Source organism: Parasteatoda tepidariorum, chromosome 7, assembly GCF_043381705.1.
Source record: "Parasteatoda tepidariorum isolate YZ-2023 chromosome 7, CAS_Ptep_4.0, whole genome shotgun sequence".
NCBI lineage: Eukaryota > Metazoa > Arthropoda > Arachnida > Araneae > Theridiidae > Parasteatoda > Parasteatoda tepidariorum.
In genome coordinates, this window is record NC_092210.1 from 84,086,029 (window position 1) to 84,109,891 (window position 23,863).

General features: G+C 26.0%; 1 protein-coding gene across 1 annotated transcript in view; it reads right to left on the minus strand.

Annotated features, from left to right (window-relative positions):
• LOC107456089 (inactive dipeptidyl peptidase 10-like) overlaps window positions 1-16,229 on the minus strand; it is a 253,685-nt gene extending 237,456 nt beyond the window's left edge. The window contains exon 1 of the mRNA XM_071183704.1: window positions 15,694-16,229. Within this exon, the coding sequence (XP_071039805.1) occupies window positions 15,694-15,753 (60 nt within the window). The 5' untranslated portion in view covers window positions 15,754-16,229. The remainder of the gene's footprint in view (window positions 1-15,693) is intronic.
• Between the last annotated feature and the right edge of the window lie 7,634 nt (window positions 16,230-23,863).

Here is a 23,863-nt window from a genome sequence, read left to right on the forward strand (position 1 = left end):
GATGCTTTGTTTATGTACATATATATATATATGGAAGCATTTAATTACGCCACAGAAAATTATTCGAAGTATATTACTTTAAATATTGAGTAAAATTAGGACTTATAGTTAGTCCCGGGTTTATTTTTTAATATCTTTACAATAACTTTTTATCTCTAATATTTTGTGATTGGAGATTGAGTGCAGCTGTGTAACACGAATTTTACACAAATATTTTATTATAAACTTTATAACAAGTTTATCTTTTAGAAATTCAAATCGAAAACAGATGATTTTAGAAAAGGTTGATAGGGCGTTTCTTCTTCAGCAAAACTTTTTAAAAGACTAAAAAATATTTATGAAACGTAACATAAACGTAAATTTATTTCCATTTAGATGAATTTCATGCAAATGGGGGACGAAACGTAAACGTCTAATTATCATCAAATAGAAACAAAGTTAACTATTATTAGTTTTTTAAAAGCATGATTTTTAAATTCCCAAATGATTTTTGAAAAGTTATCAAATAACATAAATAATCCACAAAGCATTTTACAATGCTAAAATAATTAAGATTTTAGTGCATACTCTCATCTGAATTCAAGTTTTTTTTAATCAATCCTAAATCAAATATTGTATATGTTTTTGTCACATACACTTGTAAATTAAATTAATTCTTAGATAATAAAAAAACATCTTATAAAGCAGTTTAAATTAGAACTGATTTTTTATTATGTAAAAAAAAATTTTATTAGCACGCTAATTGAAAAAATAAATAATTAATATCTTAATCTTATACTAGTTTCTATGAAATATATTTTCTATATTTTTTTATTTTGTTATCCATTCTAAGCATATTGCTTATATGCGTTCTATTTTAAATATAAAATATTTGAACTTTTTCCTTAAACAAAAAATGAATAATTTATAGCATATATTTTTATATAATAACTAATTTTATTTTGTATTGAAATAAGCAAGTTACACTTTTGTTCATCTTTCAGGATGATCAGGATCATCTCAGGACCTAAGATTTATTGATTTTTTTTAATTAACTGCACAAGCCCTGTTTTTAACTTTCTCTTTTACAACAATTACATAACAAGGAAGTTGTGATTTAATTAGATTTATAAAATTTATCCATATTAATTGAGACAATTATTTTCCTTCTTAAAGCTTTAAAACTGTCGTTGAAGAAAGAATTTGATGATTCATTTATATAACATTGTTATGAATACCTTATTAAATTCGAGTCTAAACTGTGACTTAATTCTCCAATTTATTTAGTAAAGATCCAATTATTTTTATGCTCTAAGAAACTTGCGTACTGTTTCTTTTTATGCAAAATAGAACTTTATGATGACGGAAACTCATTTTAGAATTTAATATTTTATTATTTATTTCTAAATAATGAAATATCTAGATCATAAAATATATATTTTAAAAACAAGTTTTTTACAACAGCTCACGCAGAAATAAAGATAAATGGCAAAATTGTAATACTTTAAAATCAGACACTTTAAAAAAGGATGGTAATTATAAAAATTTTATAGTTTCAAACAAAATAACACCAACCCATAAGAAAATAATACTTTAAAATAGAAGCCATGAAACTATTATTATTATTTAACAATTTTACTTTAAACAATAAATTTGACAGCGTCCTTATTCATTAGTTTGATGTTAATAATGCAGTACAAATGGCTTAAAATTAAACTTTAAATCAATATTTTATAATCTAGTTAGTAATTTTTTTGGGCCTGATCACAATACCAAGATGGTGTTTTAGCACAATACATATAAAAATCAGCGGATGGTATGAAAATACGAAATTATATTTCACTAATTTTCAAGGGTATAAAATAAAATAAAAAATTGTAGAAAATAAAAACGTGATAAATTGCAATATTGTTGTGCAAAACAGGGATTTTCTTCACTTTATCAAAATCCATTTCCGAAATTTAGTACGTAAAGTAAATGAAAATTTTGTCTATTTAAATCTGCTATCTATCTATCTGCTATCTGTCTATCTGCTATTTAAATATGGAAAAATGGAAAGTCAACGTCAAGGTATGTACCAAATTGAATTTTTGAATTGTACAACTTAAAACTTTATAAAGAGGTTTTTAAGGTTCACGTTATCCCACACAAAGGTTAAGATATTTAACCTGTTTTAGTATTTGGTATCCTATCCAACTTGACTATCTGAAGAGGTTTTTCAAAATTGATTAGAATTTTTATTTTTAAATTTTTTTTTAAATATGTATTCTCATAATTTCCAACGGTACTAAAATCAAGCCATTGTAAAATTTAGTTCAAGTTGAAAATTGTATATTTTACAGAGGTAGCATCTTATATATCAACTACTAGATTCAGAATAGATTATTTATAGTAAGAGTTTTTAAAAATACGATTAGGAACTAAAAAATAATATAATTGTTAACATCTGATAAAATTTTGCTTTTAGTGGGATTATAATTTTAAATTCATAATTATGATCATGCTTAGCTATTGATTATTGATGGTTCGAAAAATCAAGCTCCTAAACAAATTTGGCAGTTTTGAAATAATGATTAAGTTTTCTAATTCTTCTTAAAGCAATTGCTTTTATAAAAATAGTACGTTATACATAAAATATCATATTCAGACTTGGCGTTTGTGGGATTAAGGTATTGGATCTGTGTCATTTTCATTCAGACAAAATATGACTATAGCTCGAATTGTCTAGTTATCACACTTTATGCCACACACTTTTTTTCACTTATCTGTTTTTACAGATATTTGAAATGTTTGATAACTAATTAAAATACTTCTGTCATGATTACACATAATGTATATATTTGTAAAATTATGAATCAATACATAAATTATTTACTAATAGTTTTTTTATTCAAAACATAAATTTTGAGTGCGTGTAATTCTCAAAAAGAAGAAAATTTAAAACCACAAACTCATTAAAGTTAAATATCCATTAAAATATCTGAAACAAATTCATACTTACTTTTTATCAGGCACTTAACAAGAGGGGGGGGAAGCGCACTCATTTTAACAATGCTGAAAGTTAAATAAATTTCTTGTCTCAAGGAATTTTGTGAACGTAACATTTTTGTATCTCATTTTTTAATTAAAGCATGCTACTTACTTCTAACGGCATTTTTGAGGCTAAGAAATTTCTTCTATTAGAACTATCACATAGTTATACATAATACATTATACATGACATGGAAACTGTTAAACTACTCAGTTTAGAGCTTTAAAGCTATAATAAGAAGATCATGTGAATAAGGTCTTCTAAACATTCAATTAATCCAAAAGAATAGAAGGAATAAACGGTAGTACTCTCGCAATACTCTCCTTTTTTTTCCTAAAACAATAGAAAAATTACCTGGACCAGGAGAGTGACATGGAATCTTCGGGACTAACTTTCAAATGATACACCTTGGTGATTTAATTAACTAAGCGGATTCAAAAAATATTACTTAACGCTTTCAGATGTATATTATTTCCTCATATTATTTCAATTATTAAAGTAATGTGAAGATTTTACATAAATTAAATAATTTTAATAAAAAGTTTTTGAAAGATCATAGAATAACTTTTAAAAATCTTTTAGGAAGTTATAAATGAATAATTTTCCTTGTATGCATGAAAAATATACGTCTTAAAAGCATAAAAAATAACTTTGAATCTAGAAAATATTTGATATTTTGTTTGAACATGATCATGTTAGGATTTGGAGGAATGACCCATGCATTTTACCTGTAATATTTTACGATTAAATATTTATTCAATAAGACATATCGAATTACAAAGTTTTCATAACAAAATGTTACAATATTGATTAAAGAAAATTCCTAAATGAGAAATCTTGAACTTTACCTATTTATTTGCAAATAACCCTCATTTATAGATTTTATTATGATTTTCATTATTCTATACTGGATAAGTTTTATCTTCCGACATCCTTGCTCGTTTTTTAGAGGCATTTGTTGGATTTCTATTCAATTGAAAATTGAGTGCTTTCAAATCCTTTTAATGGAAGTTTTGTTACTTAAATGAAAAAAAACAACATAAAATGAACGGTTGTAAATTATTCAAATAGATAAAAATACTTTGATGAACAAACCTAAGGATTATTTTGTTGCGTTCAAGTAAAGCATTCAGAGTTCTTACACACAAAATGAATTGTTTAAACGAAAAAAACTGGGTAGTACTAATTAAAATTTATGGGGTACAAAATGGTGCATTTAGTGAAATCCCTCAAAATTTATTAGTTGAAAGGAGCATTGAAAATAATCTTATTTGAAGATTATAAAAACTAAAAAAAGAACTAAGTTTTAACTTTTTTTTTCTATAAATGATTCATTTAAGTAGAATACGTTAATTATAAGTAATTCTTTAGAGATATCTACTAGCATGGAACTTTTAACTCTAATTTAAATTAATTTCATACAATTTACGTGATGCTTTGTTTATGTACATATATACTAGGAGGCTTCGCCCCCTGCTCGCTGGCGTTCGCCAACCCCCGGAACAGCTTTCGCAGTTCATTTCGGATTGCTTTGCAATCCGATGCTCGCTTTGCTCGCGCATTGGATACGTTCTTAACGTCTAGCTTTTGTATACTTTTTTGAACACTGAAGTTCCGAAAACTTTAACTGTAGAAAATTCTAAACCTGTGCATTTCAATATTAATTTGAAATTGCAAACAGTTCACATATTTTTTTTAATCACACTATTCTAAATTTCAGTTGTTGAGAAAAGTAATTTTTGTAAGTTTTGCTTTAAAGTCTTTCCCACCAGAGGGCTAAAACCATGTGTTGTAAAACAATATGAAATAGTACTGAANATGATAAGACTCCTTCTGTAATTCATATATAGTTTTCCTTTGTTCCTTTGTTTTATCTTCATTTTGAACTTATCTAATGAGTTCTGTTTACTTACAGCTCATGCGCAATAAATGAAACTTATTGTTTTTCTTAATTTTTTTCGTGTTTTTTTTGTATTTATTTATTTTGCTGTATGTATATATATATGTGTGTGTGTAAATTAAGCTGTGTAAATTTAAAATGTAAAACATGGAAATAATTACAGAATAATGAAAGAAAGAGAAAAAAAAATTATTCTAAACAAAAATAATAAAAGTCTTGAAAAGAAATAAATAATCTCTTCATCAGCTCACACGATTATATCCGCAAAAAGGAATGCTTTCTAACATTGTTTCAATATAGCCAAAGCAAAATATACCAATACAATAGAGTGAGGAACACTCAAACGATTTTTTTAAACAAAATAGAGTAGAACACATAAAGTAATAAATATTAAGTAATAAATATCACGCAAAAAACAGAAAATTAAATGTATAAAAAAAGATATCAAAACATAAAACGAAATCTATAAAGGGAGACGAATACAAATAAACTTACATGAACTGGAAAAGATTCAGAATGATTTAAAATATCATTGTAATAAGAATGCTAGATTACAAAATATGAAAACAGAAGCGCAAATTGAGGTAAAAGCGTAGAAAGAGGGTTTTTTGATTGTTTTAAAGTGCGTTCTTACTGCAGTACTGAAACGCGTTTCGTTTGTTAGTTACCAAGGATGGGTCCGAAAATAAATGTGCCCAAGTTAATATTATACTAGATAATTTAAAGATATTTACAATCAATAGGGTTGATATTTAACTATATAATGATGATGATTTTAGAAAACTAACTATTATTAAAGAAGAAGAAGAAGAAGAGAGAGAGAGAGAGAGAGAGAAAGAGAGAGAGTGTGTGAAAGAAGCATAAATTGCCTGTTTAGTACATATTTTTAGTCGCGTATTTGCTCGAAATAGATTTGCACATGGTAAAAATTATATAAAATAACAAAGAAGTTTTTTAGTAAATTTATCTAAAATAACATACAATTAACTCAATAATTTTATATTGAATTTAATTACTTTAGTTGGGTATCCATTGTTTTTATCAAATTCTAAAAGAGTTTGTCTGTTTGTTTTTTGGATAAATAAACCTTACTACATATTCTTTTAATTCTATTCATTTAATTAAAAATGGTATTTAAATAGATGTTTTTAGAAACATCACAATTCCAATTAATAAGTTTATTTATTTTAAAATTAAAATCATTTCTTTTATCGTATAAATCAACGAAGCAGATATTTTCTTCTTCTTGATTACCCAAATCCAATAAATAAAATTAACATTATACTCATGATTACGAAGCAAGATTAATTCCTCGGGGAAAAAACTATTTACTAAAATTGTATAATCTTGAAATTTAAAGATAATTAAATCATCAATAAATCTGAAAACAAAATTAATATTAGGAGTATAATTTTTCAATATTCTTTAAATTTTTTCATGTTTTCTCTACATTTATAACTTATTTTATCAGATATATATGTATATATATCTGATAAAATAAGTTATAAATGTAGAGAAAACATCAAAAGTTCAAAATGAAGAATAAAACAAAGAAAAATAATAGACATATGGAANACAATTCGGACCAAAAAATTACTTCAAATTTAAAGTTTTCAAAATAATCTAAATTTTTTTTTGTACACTTATTTAGTTACATTTATTAATATCTTACAGACAGCAGTGTATTTTATTGACATTTGCTCAAGAAAAAAAATAAAATTGAAATTCACCAAATATTGAAAGCCAGGAAAATGACATATTATCTTAGTTTAAAAAACAGTCATTTTAGGCTAATAGTAACTCACCTTAAGCCTTTATGTTAGATGAACCATAAATTGCTTAAATTAATTCTTTTTATCTACTGTAGAAAGAATCAAAAGTGCTTTCGTTGCTAATGTGTACGGAATAAAATTGTGTATAATTATCAGTCATTGAATAAATAAATAACTTTTATTACATTCAATCACATAACAATCATACATAAACTTGATATTAGGTTAATATTTGCTTTCGCTCTTTACAGTATACTGTTTAAAAAAATTTCTGGTAACACTTCAATGTCCTGGCATTTATAGGACGGGAAAATGACAGCCAGGATAATGACAAATTTGCCATTTTATAGCATTTAACTTTACTTCAGTTTAACATTTCGACTTAAGGCATTTACATTCCGCAGAAAACAACAGGATTTCTTGAAATAACCCAACTAAATCTACGTAGTTCATGTTATTAAGGATTTCAAGTAGACAGGAAAATGACAACAGAAAAACCTACTCACCTTGAAAAAAATTTTGAAATAAAATTTGAACCAGAAAGTTTGTTTTTTATTTATGCAACAAGACATGTTCAAATGGGATGGTATCTAATCAATATATTAACATAAGATATTAAATTCTGCTGCTATCGATTTTTGTTATAAATCACTAAATAAAAGTAGGCTGGAAAATGACAGATTTTCATGTGACAAACAAACTATTGACAGAAAAAATTATTTTAAACGAAGTTTTTGTAAATAATACCCTCTGCGTATATTCTAGAAATGCTTACAACTGTTGAGATAAAAAAATTAGATATTGAAAAATTTATGTGAAGTTCTGAAGCTAGTTATTTTTGGAAATATTGTTTGTGACATACCAGAAACATGACATTTCGAAATTCAATTAAATTTTATAAATATACAAAACAGTCAATGTTAGTACAAGGTTTAGTTTCCTTTTTTTTAATAATTTCCTAAAAATCTTTTATTTTTCATTACTCTTTATTATTTTCTATGTTTTCTCTATATTTTTAACTTATTTTATGAGTTCTATATAATTGCAGCTTATGCGTAGAAAAAATTTATTTTATTTTGCTTGATTACAATAACGTAAAATGCTAATAACCCTTATTGGTAGAACAAAGAAGCATTAGAATTTTTGATAAAACATAGACGGTAGAGAAAAGAAGTGCAAAAAGCAATTTTGATTTTATTCATTGCCTCTGAAAATCAGTACTGAGGCAAAAGTGAAAGGATTTCTTTTTAAATTGCTACAATTTTTTTAAGATCAACACACTTTTTAGTGTTAATATTTACTTTTATGATTTTTGTTTGTGAATTGCAAATGATTTACTATGTCTTTGAAAAATAAAATTATGTATATTTGATTAAGTAATAATGTGAAAGGAATCTTAGCTACAATTATTTATTCGCTTTTGTTTAATAATAATACTATATGTCTTCCTGAAAAATTTCCTTTTGAATAAATTTAAATCTCCAATTTAATCCTTAGTTTCGATTCCGGAAAGAGTTTTGGAAAATCACAGCCTTTCTAAAACTACTATTTTCAAGGTACCTCCCAAGTACTCTATTTTCAATAAAGTATTATCAACATATCATATTTATTGATATCATTAATCATAAAAATATTCAATCGCATTTTATTAAGGAGGCACTCAAAGTATTGATTTTCTATAGAAACTTACTATTTATATATATATTAGAGATTCTAATGTGAAGTTTGAGATTAATTTGTAGTCATTCAGGAAAACTGACGAATCAATATTAAGAGCTTGTTTCTGTACAGATGCTAACTTGCCATAATTGATTGAGTCACTAGATTAGAGAAATCCTTTCCGTTATCTCTAATATGCGGCTTAATATTGATTGAACATTCTAAGGGCTAATTCATTTTAACGAGCACTATATTGGACTTTGAGATCCACATGTCATCTTAAGAGAAATGAAAAGCACCTCTTCTTAGGAGTAAAATTTGTCCTTAGTAGGGATGTGATTTGCATGGTGAAGGAACACTTAACTCCTCTATATACAGGTTGATAATAAACTAAGCTTAAGGGCGTACTTGACGCATTATAACTAGAAAACTACTGGATTATTAATAATTATAATTATTTAGTCCATATATTGAAATGGGTATTAGACATCGAAGCACATAAATCGTGTAATGCTTAAATACTTTTCAAATCGTTTATACATGGAAGAATAACGAAATAAGATCATATGTCTGACATACCATTACTAAAATACTTATAAATTACTAATTATCATAGTCACTTTTTTTCATACACTGGCATAAATAATGGACAACAAAGCAAATGAATAGTGTCTGTAATAAATATTTGCAGAGTTTTTTATACAGATGCCAAATTTATCATTACTAAAAATCTAGTGAAATATCAATTATTATAATTATTTATATCCTATGAAAGATAACAAAACTTTGAAATAAAATTATTAAATCTTAAAATGCATAAGTAAACTACTTAGAAAATTTAAGAAAAATATTACAAGCTCTATTAAGATCATTTACTGTGAATTCAATATTTTTTAACTCATTCCTTTTATTTTTTTTACTTATTCATAAAATAATCCATAGCTTCAATATTTCAACGCTTAGGCACTTCTCAGATTCATTCTCCAATTCAAGAATTTGTACAATTACCGAATATATATTATGTTTTCCTTCTTCTGTTCTTCATTAGTTACACAATCTATTCAGCTTCTCACTCATCTATAGAATTCACTTATTAACTCATTTCTACTTATTCACTAAATATTCATATTTATTTATACATGAATATTAATCAAATTATTTCATTTAAAAACTTAATAAAAATGATTTTCCTAGTCTCATAGTGACACATGTTTCATCATAGAAATAAGATTAGTATTAAATTAGCTTAATGAAAAGTAATTAAAAATATTTCTTAAATATTTTTTTAAATGTCTACTCTCCTTTAGTTGAAGTTTTTTCGAAAAATTTTACAATTGTAATTGAATTTTCATTTTTATTTTTCATATTACTTGTTAGTTAACAAATTCAACACCTTTATAGAATTTTTATGCGTAATGCAAATGCATTTTAATAGCCTATTTCATGTATATTGCAGAATTAAAATTAAAGTTAGAATATCGCTTATAACTACAGAACAGAATAATAAATTAATGTAAATTATAAATGGCAGAAATTCTTCAAAAATTTAAAAAGCTACTAGAGTATACTGCCCTAAATGTTTCACACAGCTGTTTTATAACAACAAAATCAAATGCTTGAATTAATTAAAAATGTGAGAATTTTTTAAATCATTTTCAAAAAATGTATACCCTTTTTTTTGCTTCCATATTAAAAACGAAATGTAAATATATGTAGAAATAACTGTTTTTTACTTATATTGAATATTTTCAAAAGATTTTAAACCAAATTAATTTTACTGTATTACAAATTTGTTCTATAACTAACTTAAGTCAAGTTTTTATCTTTTTTTTTTCAATTAAAATAACCTAGCTTTCATGAAAACTCAGTTCCATGAGCTGGTATGGCATATTATGGTTAGAGTTTCCAATCACGCTATCCATGTTTGTATACCTTCAGTATCTCACTGATTTTTTCAATGGTAAAGAAATCTTGACTTACAGTTTTCATGTCATCGAGATATTTACGGACATTTTCAAGTTTTAATTCCAAAATCCATGTAAATTAAACTTGGGTTAATACCATTATAAAAGCTCTCAATTAGTCAGTTTTCTTCAAACGTTTGATTGAAAATCCATGATATTTTCAGAGTTGGTACTAAAATTACAAGGCTATGATATAAAATATCAAAACGCTCATATCAGCTGTAGCTTTTGGTTTGACACCAGTAATAAAATAAATTAATTAATTGATCACTCTTAAGGAAAAACTCATTTTGTGCGGTTTCTACGGCATTTTAATAAAAAGCTTTACTGATAGATGTCTACGCAACAACAAAAATATATGACAGGATTAGATTTTCTCGATTCTATATGCTTAAACAACAGTAAATATTTAATGTTTTCCATTTTTTTGTAGCACACTTTTTTCACAAACGTATGAAATAAATGCATCTGTTTCAAAGATTGATATCTATGAATTACAGATGGTATCAATTCTGGAAGTTATCAATTAAGTTATATTAAAAATAAAATTGAAAAAATTTTTTAACTGAATTTTCAGTCATGAATTTTAGTTTTAATTAAGAATTTTCCGTCAGCAATTATAATTGGAACTTGTAAAAAACAAGATTAATTCAATATATTTAAATATATTCATCCAATATATTAAATATATGCAAATTTCAATATATATATGTATTTAAAACAAAAATTATTTAAAGTAAATTATGTAGCAAAACTGAATTTGAGTATATTGATCATGAACATGGATCAGAATTCAAATTTAAAATTGAAAAAAAAAATTTTCGCCTACAAATTTACCCCAGCAACTAGTTACTTCATATTACTGCATTTAATTTCTAAAATTACTTCATTACAGTAATAATTGATTTAAAAAAATAAGTGCAGATACAAAAATGTAATTAATTGCTTCAATTAGTGTGCATCTGCCTTTAAAAACACCGCCTCATTCACCTACAATTAAATATCACTTATCTTGCTGTTTTACTTTGACTATTTAAATAAATAAAAAATCAATCTAAGCAACGCGAATTCTAAATTCTTGCATCATATGTTAAAAGCTTTCATAGATCAGTTAAATTCTGCTTTTATATTAAACTTTAATAATAAGCATACATATGCATTTCAAATTTGAAATTACAGTTGAAGAATACCAAATTCAAGATAAAAGTAAATTAAAATGCATGTTACATTGAAGTCTTACTTATTTCGATATTGATACAAGTGCGTATCTATTGATTAAGCAATACACGCTTTTGATGTGACTATTACTCACTCTTTCAATTTGGAAAAAGTATTTTTATAAAGCTACAGTTTTAAGTTATAATTCTGTAGTTGTTTAAATGAAGACTGAATTTAAATTTTAATTAATAATACATTATTAGGAATTAATATTTTAATTTAAACAATTACAAAAATATATTTTTTGGTTTTCAATTAATTAAATATGCTGCATATTATTTCAATTGACTAAAAAATATAATTTAATATTCTGTATTTTTTAATTTTAGTTTCTAATATCTATATGAATTTATCAACCAAAGTAAAAAAATAAGTATGTGTAGTACTATATATGTATGCGATCAAAACTCTAGTAGTTATTTATTTTCTAAGTATATTTCCTTTCAATTTATAGTAATTTTTACATTAAATCTAATGTAAATTCTCAAAAAAATGAAAATTAAATGCACAAACAAACAAATAAAACAGCATATCTCAAAATATCTTGCATCTAAAAAATCTTATTTTGCATTCTCAAATGCGATGTTACAAAAATGACGATAAATATGGTGGAAAAAGAAAATAAAACATTAGTTTCATGAAGATAGAATTTCTAGTGATAAAATACGTTTAAAGGAAATAAGGATAAAATAAAGCAATAAATCTATAATCTTTAAATTTAAATCGCAAAATAAAAATATTGTTTTATTTTATTATATTTGTCTACAATATTTATTTGTTGTCAAACATTGAAATATTCTTTGATAAATTAAAAATAAAGCAACCAAATTTATTTTGATTCAACAAAGCATTGAAATTTTTAAAATCATTTATTTCGCATTGCCATATTTATGTTAAGAATAAAAGGAAAAAGGATTTTTCAGTTGCAGTTTGATACTTTCGATCTTGAATTTAAAAAATAAAAATTTTTAATATCTCCAGTAAATATATTTTCTTTTAAATAAATACTCATAAATCTAGCCGGTATTAAATATTTATTCATTTTAAACATTAAAATTAAATCATAAATATATTATTTGTATGCATTGAATTAGTACTGTTCTAAGGAAAATGAAACTGTTTTAAATATAATTCTCACTTAATCATTATTTGAATTAAAGAAATATATAAGTTCAACTTTCATTATTTTATATTATGCAACTTTATTAAAATAGATATCTATTAAGAAAGATACTTGAATATTTCTGCTTTCATAAAACTAAAGTAAATGCGCTTTAGCATTATAATGCTATTAGCTTGAACGAATGCACTTAGTATGAGAATTATTAGTCAATATAATTATTAATCATTAAACGTAAACTAACAATAAATGAACTGAATTTTAATTTTAAACTGAATATTTCATAGCAGAAAATAGTCTCTTTAACGTTANCTTCAAAATTTATTATTAAAATTTTTTTTCTTTCTTTAGATAGATAGATAGATAGATATAGATAGATATAGATATATAAATTTATTAAAATCGTGATTTATTATGCAATTTATGCATGGTAATTATTATACATTTATTAATTCTCAAGACGTAATATAAATAAAGTTTGCATAAACCTACTTCATAAAATAAGAGCTTTATTTATTGCATCAGTTGTAAGCAGTCAAGAAATATTTTACAGGTCGGATACTTTTTTAGTCTATAAATATAAAAAGGTGTTGAACATTAAACATGTTTTAGAACCTTTTTATTACAAGGTTCTGAAGATGAAAATAAATTTCAATAGGAATTGAGTGCGTGATTTTTAAAATTTGTTATGTAAATGAAAGAATTGAATTAAAGCTGTTAAGTCTGAAGGCAGTTAGAATGAGCTTCTCATAAATGAGTTTTAAGATATCTTTTAAATAGGCTAGATAATTGAAATTTTGCATCGTAAGTAATTAAGTATATGCATATCTATTCCCACCTCAAAGATTTCAGGAATTGGTGATATCTGTCTTGTCACCATTAAAAAAAATAATTAAAGCAGGATAATTTAAGTAAGTGAATTTTTGAATAAATTGTATTACTGTTGAATTAACAAAACTATTTAATCTACTATATAGGTATTAAAACTTGTTTATGTATAAATAATAAAATACTAATTTGGTGAAACATACGCATTAGGAAAATGTAGGATTTAAAAACTTAAACTCTATAAAATATCCAGTTCATAAATTGTAGAATTGTTAATAGAAAAAACTGTGTCATATGTGACACAATTTGTTAAACATAAAACAAAATGTCTTCACTCATATAACATAGTCAAAAAGATTCTTTTCCATAATAAATTTTCAAAAACTGTACTACATTAGATAACAGTGTAAAATTTAAATGATTAAATTTGTTTTATAAAGTTTTAATTACGTTAATATAGTCAAGGTTTTATTTCAATTTTATTTAATAATATTATAATAAACTGAATAATTAATGATGTTGAAGATTGATTTGTTAAAAATCAATCAAATATATATTTTCCAGGTATTTAGTAGATTAAGATTTTAGTAAGTAAGATTTTTTATTATTTTGTTAAAAAGCGTATAAAATTCACTTTTATTTCAATTTTGTTTTCTTTATAAGCTCTGAAAAATTTGAGTAGTTGGTGTTAAGAGCTTATAAAGACAACAAAAACCTCTTTAAGCTGTTTAAATTATACTATTAGTTTTTGTGCTTTAACTAATGTTACAAGTAATTAAGGGTTCCAGTAATTAGAACCCGCAGCTCTGACACTGCTGTGACTAGTATTCAAGTTTAAAAACTTGTTTAAAAAATGTAACGGTTAAAAAATATGCCTCAGTTATCATTTTTGTAGTAAATAATTTTTTATCAAGTATATTTTAAAAGTAATTAACTAATCCTTTAAAAATAATATTTTTTTTATCTTATTTTCATCATTAATTTAACTTTTGTTATTTAGAAATAATTGAGTATCAATTAAATGAGAACTAATTAATTAAGTAAAATATAAATAAGTAGATTATAATTTTTTTTATTTCAGGGATGAGTAATTTATTCTGTTGCATAATATTAAAACATCGTTTTATTTCTTGAAATATCTTGTCATTTTACTAACTATCACAATATGCAGCTTATTTTACGCAAAACCAAAAATCTAATATCATGCATGTCGATTTTTCTATTACTGTGTGTCAGTTTTACATTTTAAACTTAATTAATACATAACCTAAAACTTAATTTAAACTAAAGTTCAAAATCTCTTAGTATATTTCTTAAAACTACTTTTAAATCTCTTTAATGAGATGCAAGATAAATCAATTACGCAAAAAGTTATTTCATTTTCCATAATTCATATTCTAAAGAATTGTTATCATAATTTAATTAACAGTTTTTTTTTCGAGGGAAAATAAAAAGAGTGATCATAAGAAATTGGTTCATGAATATTCTCATGATTGTTAAAAAAATGTCTTTGTAAAATTACCTTCAAAATTCATTTGAATTAACACACTTTTTTCTCACTAAGAAATTAAATATCCTAATATAAACTTATTTTTTTAATTTACAAACATGTTTTAAAAAAGATTTAAAAGATTTTTTTGAAATAATATGATAGGAAAAATTCAAAATTAACGGAAGCGCTTTTCATTGTTTTTCTTTGATATTTCTTTAAGTCAAAAAAGAATAAAAAATTAATGTAAAAACTTATTTTGTGAAGTTTAAGTTTTAATATTTCAAGAAGCAACATATCATAATAAGCACAATTCTTGTATAACTAACTCAATTTGAAGTTAAAAAATTTAAGTGATTCAAATATTGTCTACCATTCTGCTTCCTTTTCTTTCTTTTTGGAAACATAAAGCAGTTTACATATTTTTCATTATGTATAAACTTCTGATAATTAATTCAAAATAAATAGAAGCAAGCACTATTAATTAAAAGTCACGGTTTTTGCATTAAAATCCCAAAAACAAATGTAAAAAATCTTAGACATTATTCTGTTTTCCTTAATACTAAACAATCCACTAATCCTATGGGCAATAAATAAAAACACCAACAATAGAGAAGATATTTTTACCAAAAAAAAATATCTAAACATTAATGCTCTGTTTCTTTTTATCTTTAGAAAGAAACTAACCACACTTCCCATAATCAAGAAAATAAATTAAATTATCTCATCTTACCTCTTTAGCGGCCTGAAGTTGAGCCGGTGGCGTTTTCACGTGCTTTCTTTCCACAGTCATAGGGTCGAAAGATCCGCAAGATTAATCTTTGTTAAGAATTCTTTCTTTACTCTTCTTATTTCACCTTTTCTTCTCCTTCGAAACTTGCTAACAACTCTTTCTTCTCTTTAATATATACCCACTAGTTGAGCACATACTTTAAGTTAGTTGAAGAAACGTGAAGGGGACAGTACCTCGGGGAGAGCCTTTCCCCCTTAAGGGTGAAGTTCCAGGGTGAAGCCTCTTCTCAGATGCTATGCTCGCTGACTGTGCGCAATGACAGGTGGGATACCGGCGCCACCAACTTAAGGTTCGAACCAGTCGGTTAAAATAGGGTTTAACCAGCAATCGGGAGAAAGTGGATATTGCAAGACAAATTGATCATCCCCTATTCAGTTATTGACTGGACGGTGCGCTCTGGAAACGAGGAGAAAGCTCAATTTTCTCCTTTCCCAAACGAAAGCTCAGAATTTTTTTGTTTTGGTGGCATTTTGCACGCCATCTATAGCAAGGAAATGTAACTAATAATGAAAAGGTGCTTTCACCTATATCCTGAAATCGTGCTAATAATTTGGAATCGATTGTCATTTGTTCCTCCTTCCCTAAGGCGTTGAATTTAGAGCATATTCACTTTGATATAAATTTCGATCGAAGGAAAGCTGAATGTATTGCAACATAAACTGTTTGAAATTTCCCCATACGCTTTATTTTCTGTTATTTAAACCTCTTTTAGAGGTAACAAAAATATAGTGGTAATTTTTTTAATGCATCAGATAGCCTTAGAACTCAAAAACTAATACCTTCACAAGTGTAAAAGAATATAAAATTGTTTTAGAATTATTTTGGAATGCAAGAACTTAACATAAATTGATAATAACTTAGTTTCGAAACTAAAATTATAAAAGATAATTCACATTTTGCATTTATCTAGTTATGTTTTCTATTGTCTTTATCAACAACATCAAAGCATTTTTAAGTTACTATTTCCGTATAATAATTTCTTCATTCTTTTTTATTAATTTTTATAATTTCTCACATGCAACAGTTATTTTTTATATTTTACAACTTTTTTCTGATTTCTTTCTTTAACTGGAAATCTATATCAATCCTCTATTTAATTTCTATAAACTCATTTCTAAAACATAATATTTTAACACACAAAAAATACAAGCGTACAGTTTAATGCTTGCAATTTTCGGAAGATTATATTAAATACATACCTAAATGCTCAACCATCAAAGAACAGAGACAGCGAATTTTAAGCAGTCTTTAAATCACTTTTTCTTTCTTAAATGCTTTGATGATGGACATTTGTTATTATTACACTACAGGATAATTCGTATTTAAAATTGAATTCACAATCAGAAAGCATGGGACTCGGTATTTTAATTTGTCTATTGACTTTTATCGGAAAAAAATAATACTCTAATATAGCAACTGTGTCCACTTTGAAAAGTAGTTCAGAAATAAATTTTATTAAATATCTGCTTTCTACTGTAATTGACGTTAAAACAATTTTCAGAATAATCCCAATCTAACAGTACTAAGAGTTTAAATAGTTTAAACGTTATATAAATACATTAAATTGACATGAAAGTATTCTAAAAATAGCACAAATGTACAGAATTAAATTATATATATAAAAAAAACTTATATTGCCATAATAACTGTATACCCGTCATGCGTACGGGGTGATAAAAAAACAAACAATCAATAAATTAGTGATGAACAACACTGCAAAATCATGCACAAACCTGAAAAACAAAAATTATTTTTTGTCTTTATCGTTTATTTTACGTTGTTAGATTAAACGAAACACATATTTATTACACCAACCCATCGAGAGAAATTACCATTAGTAGTCCACCCCATGCTTGGGAGCTAAACACTGGGGGTTCCGCTTTCGGCTGACCACCTAACCGGAACATCTGCTCCTACACACCAGAACCCAAGCTCAAGAAAACTGAGATGAGCCTAGTAGGCCTTGGCCCTCTATGGACTGTCGCGCCACTGAGTTTAGTAGTCCACCCCCAAAGTAGTCCCCCTCTAAAAATAAGAATCGTCTCCAGCTTAATTTTTCATCAATGACAAATTCTAAACTAATGAGAAAATTCCATATTTCAAACATCTCTTCCAAATGATCTAATTAAAATTTTTGAAGGAATTTTAGGATCGGATTTAAAATCGTCTCCTTTACCCACTGCAGAAATTTCAAGATGTCAGCATAAATGGTTCTAGAGCTGTAAGAGAGACACACAAACTTTTCATTTTAGATAACTTTGAGGAAAAAGTTTTTTGTCCTTACAACTAGATTTTTGTCCATTTTTGAAAGATATAGTGATGAAGATTTCATCCAAAAATTTTCCATCAAAAGACCTTCATCAAAGGATTCTTAAGAACGGAAAGAGCAAGAAAACTTTAATCAAAGAGGTTTATTTAAGATTTTAACCCCATAATATTTTCAAGGATAGTTTAATAAACATTTTTTACTAACAAGCTACATTTTATTCAAAAATGATATGAAACTAGATATTTTTTGCTAACATCATAATAAACTGTTTAAAATTAAATATCCATTTATACATAAAGTTTTACAATATATCCGTACTTTTCAGAGAGATATGTGAGACATTAAATGATATTAGTTTTTATTATAAACTTCAGTTGTAATTATTATATGACAATATATAATACGACTTTTTTTTAAATTCGATTTCTCATTAACTATTTGACTGATTTTCGATTTTTGTACTGTGCAGTGCAAAATTACGTAATCTTAAATAATGTAAAAATGCAATCTTGGATTCAAAATTTTTTCGACTATTAATAAATAAAATATTGAAAAATAATAAATATTCATTAAAATTTATTTTTTTGCTTGGAATTATCTTTGGATGAGCGAATTTTATAATGATGTGCTAAAATTTGTCGATTTGTGAAAAACGGAAAAATTAAAATTAAGGAATCCAAATTTAGCATCGCTCTACTGACCGAACAATGGCGATCATGTTTCACAGATCGGGGCTATTCCCTATGTTTTCGGGGTCAGAATTCCAAATCAGTTTTAAAAAAAATTATGTTTATTCAGAGAAAGTATGTTTTAGTTTTTGATTTTGTAGCTTAACATAATTAGCATATTTGAGGTTACCCCCCCGAACCATTAGGATTGAGTTATAGAACGTAAAGATCCTATCATTAGATCAAAAGTTATTCAGGATGGTGCATTTCTTCGGCGCACTGTATGAATATAATGATTATTGTTATATCAAAATTGTTACTTTATTATTAATGACTATTATATTATAGCAGTTTTAAGTTATGCATGATGTGAAACAGTTAAAAACACGTTAGGTTAAAAATTCATTTACTTACTCTTTGAATCAGAAAGTATTGATCTTTATGGTTAAAGTTTCTTCTTTTTGAAAACAAAATACAGACATCATTCTTTTTCAAAGAAAAAAAAGATGGGATTATTTTGAAATATGCTGTTTTAGGTTACAAATTGAAAATTTCCTAAGCAGATATTCTTCGACAATAGCAATAAGAAGTAGAAGAATGACATTTGACCGCCATATTTCGAAAAGCATTTGCGGTATTATTACTGAAATTGAAAGGGTTTGACAAAAAGGTTTTAAAAAAAATAATGAGGGACGCTTAAAAAAATGTTTTATAATGTTTCAAAAAAATTGTTTGTGTAAAAAACTTATAGTTCATATTACTGCTGTTGAATTGTGAAATATAATCCTGTAAAGTCTTATAGAATTGCGACTTTACAATATATATTTGTTGCTTATAGGAAAAGAACAGACTTAGATTCAAAAATATATTGAAAACTTTATATGCAAAATTAAAAACGTTATTGAGAACGATTTAAATAATTTTACCATGAAATAATACTAATACTCTGGTAAGTCTTCTCGTTGGTTGTGATGTGGAAGTTTGAACAGAGGGATACCAGCTCAGGTGCTGTCCGTGTCATCTGTCAAAAGACTAAAATCCGTGGAATTCCTACCATGGCTATTAAAAGATAAAGCCCAAAAAATTGGGCTAGGTGCTTGGCCATGGTTTGGTGACGTGTGACTCGTAATCTTTTATTATAAATAAAGGTTATAAAATTTACTTTGTAAAGTTGTTTCTCAAGTCTTATTTGTCTGTGTAAAATATTTAAAACGTTATTATAAGTTTTTTTTCACTTTGTAAGCAAATAGTAATCGGTTTTTGTAATTCCCGTTTCGTAAATTATGTTTGGAATTGAAAGAAAATAGTTAGCAGATATTTTTAGAAAGTCATGAATTGCTACACATTTTTAAAACATACTTTAATTTATTTACAAATAATTAAAATCGAGAATGAAGTCTCTAATAGGAATAAGCTTAGAATATTCAACTAAAACATATGCAGAACACTGTGATAACATAACACATTTCAATTTTTCAAATGACATATTAATATTATTTAGAATATATATATATATATATATATATATATAATTANTAAAATATAATATTTTAATACACAAAAAATATAAGCATACAGTTTAATGCTTGCAATTTTCGGAAGATTATATTAAATACATACCTAAATGCTCAACCATCAAAGAACAGAGACAGCGAATTTTAAGCAGTCTTTAAATCACTTTTTCTTTCTTAAATGCTTTGATGATGGACATTTGTTATTATTACACTACAGGATAATTCGTATTTAAAATTGAATTCACAATCAGAAAGCATGGGACTCGGTATTTTAATTTGTCTATTGACTTTTATCGGAAAAAAATAATACTCTAATATAGCAACTGTGTCCACTTTGAAAAGTAGTTCAGAAATAAATTTTATTAAATATCTGCTTTCTACTGTAATTGACGTTAAAACAATTTTTAGAATAATCCCAATCTAACAGTACTAAGAGTTTAAATAGTTTAAACGTTATATAAATACATTAAATTGACACGAAAGTATTTTAAAAATAGCACAAATGTACAGAATTAAATTATATATATAAAAAAACTTATATTGTCATAATAACTGTATACCCGTCTTGCGTACGGGGTGATAAAAAAAAACAATCAAAAAATTAGTGATAAACAACACTGCAAAATCATGCACAAACCTGAAAAACAAAAATTATTTTTTGTCTTTATCGTTTATTTTACGTTGTTAGATTAAACGAAACACATATTTATTACACCAACCCATCGAGAGAAATTACCATTAGTAGTCCACCCCATGCTTGGGAGCTAAACACTGGGGGTTCCGCTTTCGGCTGACCACCTAACCGGAACATCTGCTCCTACACACCAGAACCCAAGCTCAAGAAAACTGAGATGAGCCTAGTAGGCCTTGGCCCTCTATGGACTGTCGCGCCACTGAGTTTAGTAGTCCACCCCCAAAGTAGTCCCCCTCTAAAAATAAGAATCGTCTCCAGCTTAATTTTTCATCAATGACAAATTCTAAACTAATGAGAAAATTCCATATTTCAAACATCTCTTCCAAATGATCTAATTAAAATTTTTGAAGGAATTTTAGGATCGGATTTAAAATCGTCTTCTTCACCCACTGTACAAATTTCAAGATGTCAGCATAAATGGTTCTAGAGCTGTAAGAGAGACGCACAAACTTTTCATTTTAGATAACTTTGAGAAAAAAGTTATTTCTCCTACAACTAGATTTTTGTCCATTTTTGAAAAATATAGTGATGAAGATTTCATCCAAAAATTTTCCATCAAAAGATCTTCATCAAAGGATTCTTAAGAACGGAAAGAGCAAGAAAACTTTAATCAAAGAGGCTTATTTAAGATTTTAACCCCATTATATTTTCAAGGATAGTTTAATAAATATTTTTACTAACAAGCTATATTTTATTCAAAAATGATATGAAACTAGATATTTTTTGCTGACATAATAATAAACTGTTTAAAATTAAATAGCCATTTATACATAAAGTTTTGCAGTATATCCGTACTTTTCAGAGAGATGTGAGACAGTAAATGATATTAGTTTTTATTATAAACTTCAGTTGTAATTATTATATGACAAAATATGATACTTTTTTCAAAATTCGATTTCTCTTAAACTGTTTGACTGATTTCCGATTTTTGTATTGTGCCGTGTAAAATTATATACTTTAAAATAATTTAAAAATTCAATCTTGGATTCAAAATTTTTTCGACTATTAATAAAGAAAATAATGAAAAATAATAAATATTCATTAAAATTTATTTTTTTGCTTGGAATTATCTTTGAGCCAGCGAATTTTGTAATGACGTGCAAAAATTTTTCAATTCTCTGAAAAATTTCTCGAGATAGTGTGAAAAATGGAAAAAGTAAAATTAAAATTAAGGAATCCAAACTTATCCTCGCTCTACCGACAAAACAATGGCGACCATATTTCACAGATTGGGACTACTACTTATGTTTTCGGGGTCAGAATTCCGAATCCGTTAAATATAAAAAAATTATGTTTATTCAGAGAAAGTATGTTTCAGTTTTTGATTTTGTAGCTTAGCATAATAAGCATATTGGATGTTACTCCCTCGAACCATTAAGATTGAGTTATAGAACGTAAAGATTTCATTAGATCAAAAGTTAGTCAGGATGGTGCATTTCTTCGGCGCATTGTATGTATGTAATAAATTGATTAATGTTATATCAAAATTGTAACTTTATTATTAATGACTATTATATTATAGCAGTTTTAAGTTATGCATGATGTGAAGCAGTTAAAAACATATTAGGTTAAAAATTCATTTATTTACTCTTTGAATCAGAAAGTATTGATCTTTATAGTTAAAGTTTCTTCTTTTTTGAAACAAAATATTGACATTATTCTTTTTCAAAGAAAGGAAAGATGGGATTATTTTGAAATACTCGTGTGCTGTTTTAGGTTACAAATTGAAAATTTCCTAAGCAGATATTCTTCGACAATAGCAATAAGAAGTAGAAGAATGACATTTGACAGCCATATTTCGAAAAGCATTTGCGGTATTATTACTGAAATTGAAAGGGTTTGAACAAAAGGTTTGAAAAAAAATAATGAGGGACGCTTATTCTTTCAGTTTAAAAAAAAAAAGTTTTATAATGTTTCAAAAATAATGTTTGTTTAGAAAACTTATAGTTCATATTACCGCTGGTGATTTGTGAAATATAAGCCTGTAAAGTCTTATAGAATTGTGATTTTACAATATACATTGGTTGCTTATAGAAAAAAAACAGACTTAGATTCAAAAATAGATTGAAAACTTTATATGTAAAATTAAAAACGCTATTGAGAACGATTTAAATAATTTTACCATAAAAATGATACTGATACTCTGGTGCACGTTAAATCTTTCCTGGCTGAAAGTCTACTCGTTCGTTGTGGAGTGGAAGTTTGAAGAGAGGGATACCAGCTCAGGTGCTGTCCATGTCATCTGTCAAAGGACTAAAATCCGCGGCGTTCATTACCGTGGCTATTAAGAGATAAAGCCCTAAAAATTGGGCTAGGTGCTTGGCCATGGTTTGGTGACGTGTGACTCGTATTCTTTTATTATAAATAAACGTTATAAAAGTTATTTTCTAAAGTTGTTTCTCAAGTCTTATTTGTCTGTGTAAAATATTCAAAACGTTATTATAAAAGTGTCTTACTTTGTAAGCAAATATTAACCGATATTTGTAATTCCCGTTTTGTAAATCATGTTTGGAATTGAAAGAAAATAGTTTGCAGATATTTTTAAATTGCTGCAATTTTTTAAAGCATACTTTACTTTATTTACAAATAATTAAAATCTAGAATGAAGTCTCGAATAGGAATAGGCTTAAAATATTTAACTAAAACATATGCAGAACACTATGATAACATAATACATTTCAATTTTTCAAATGACATATGAATATAACTTTTATGAAAATTTATATATATATATATATACATATACATATATATTTATGNAGTTGCAGTCACCAATATGGCGGCGTGACTCTACGTATCCGGAGCTTTAAGGTGGACTACTAAAAACGTTAATGCGTTTGATTGAAATAAGTATTTTTATGGTTACTTGAAAACACGTGTTTATTTTGTTTAGGGTTATATTTAAAAAAACGTGTAATTGTAAAACTAAATAATTTAAAATCAACGGTAATTGTAATAAAAAATA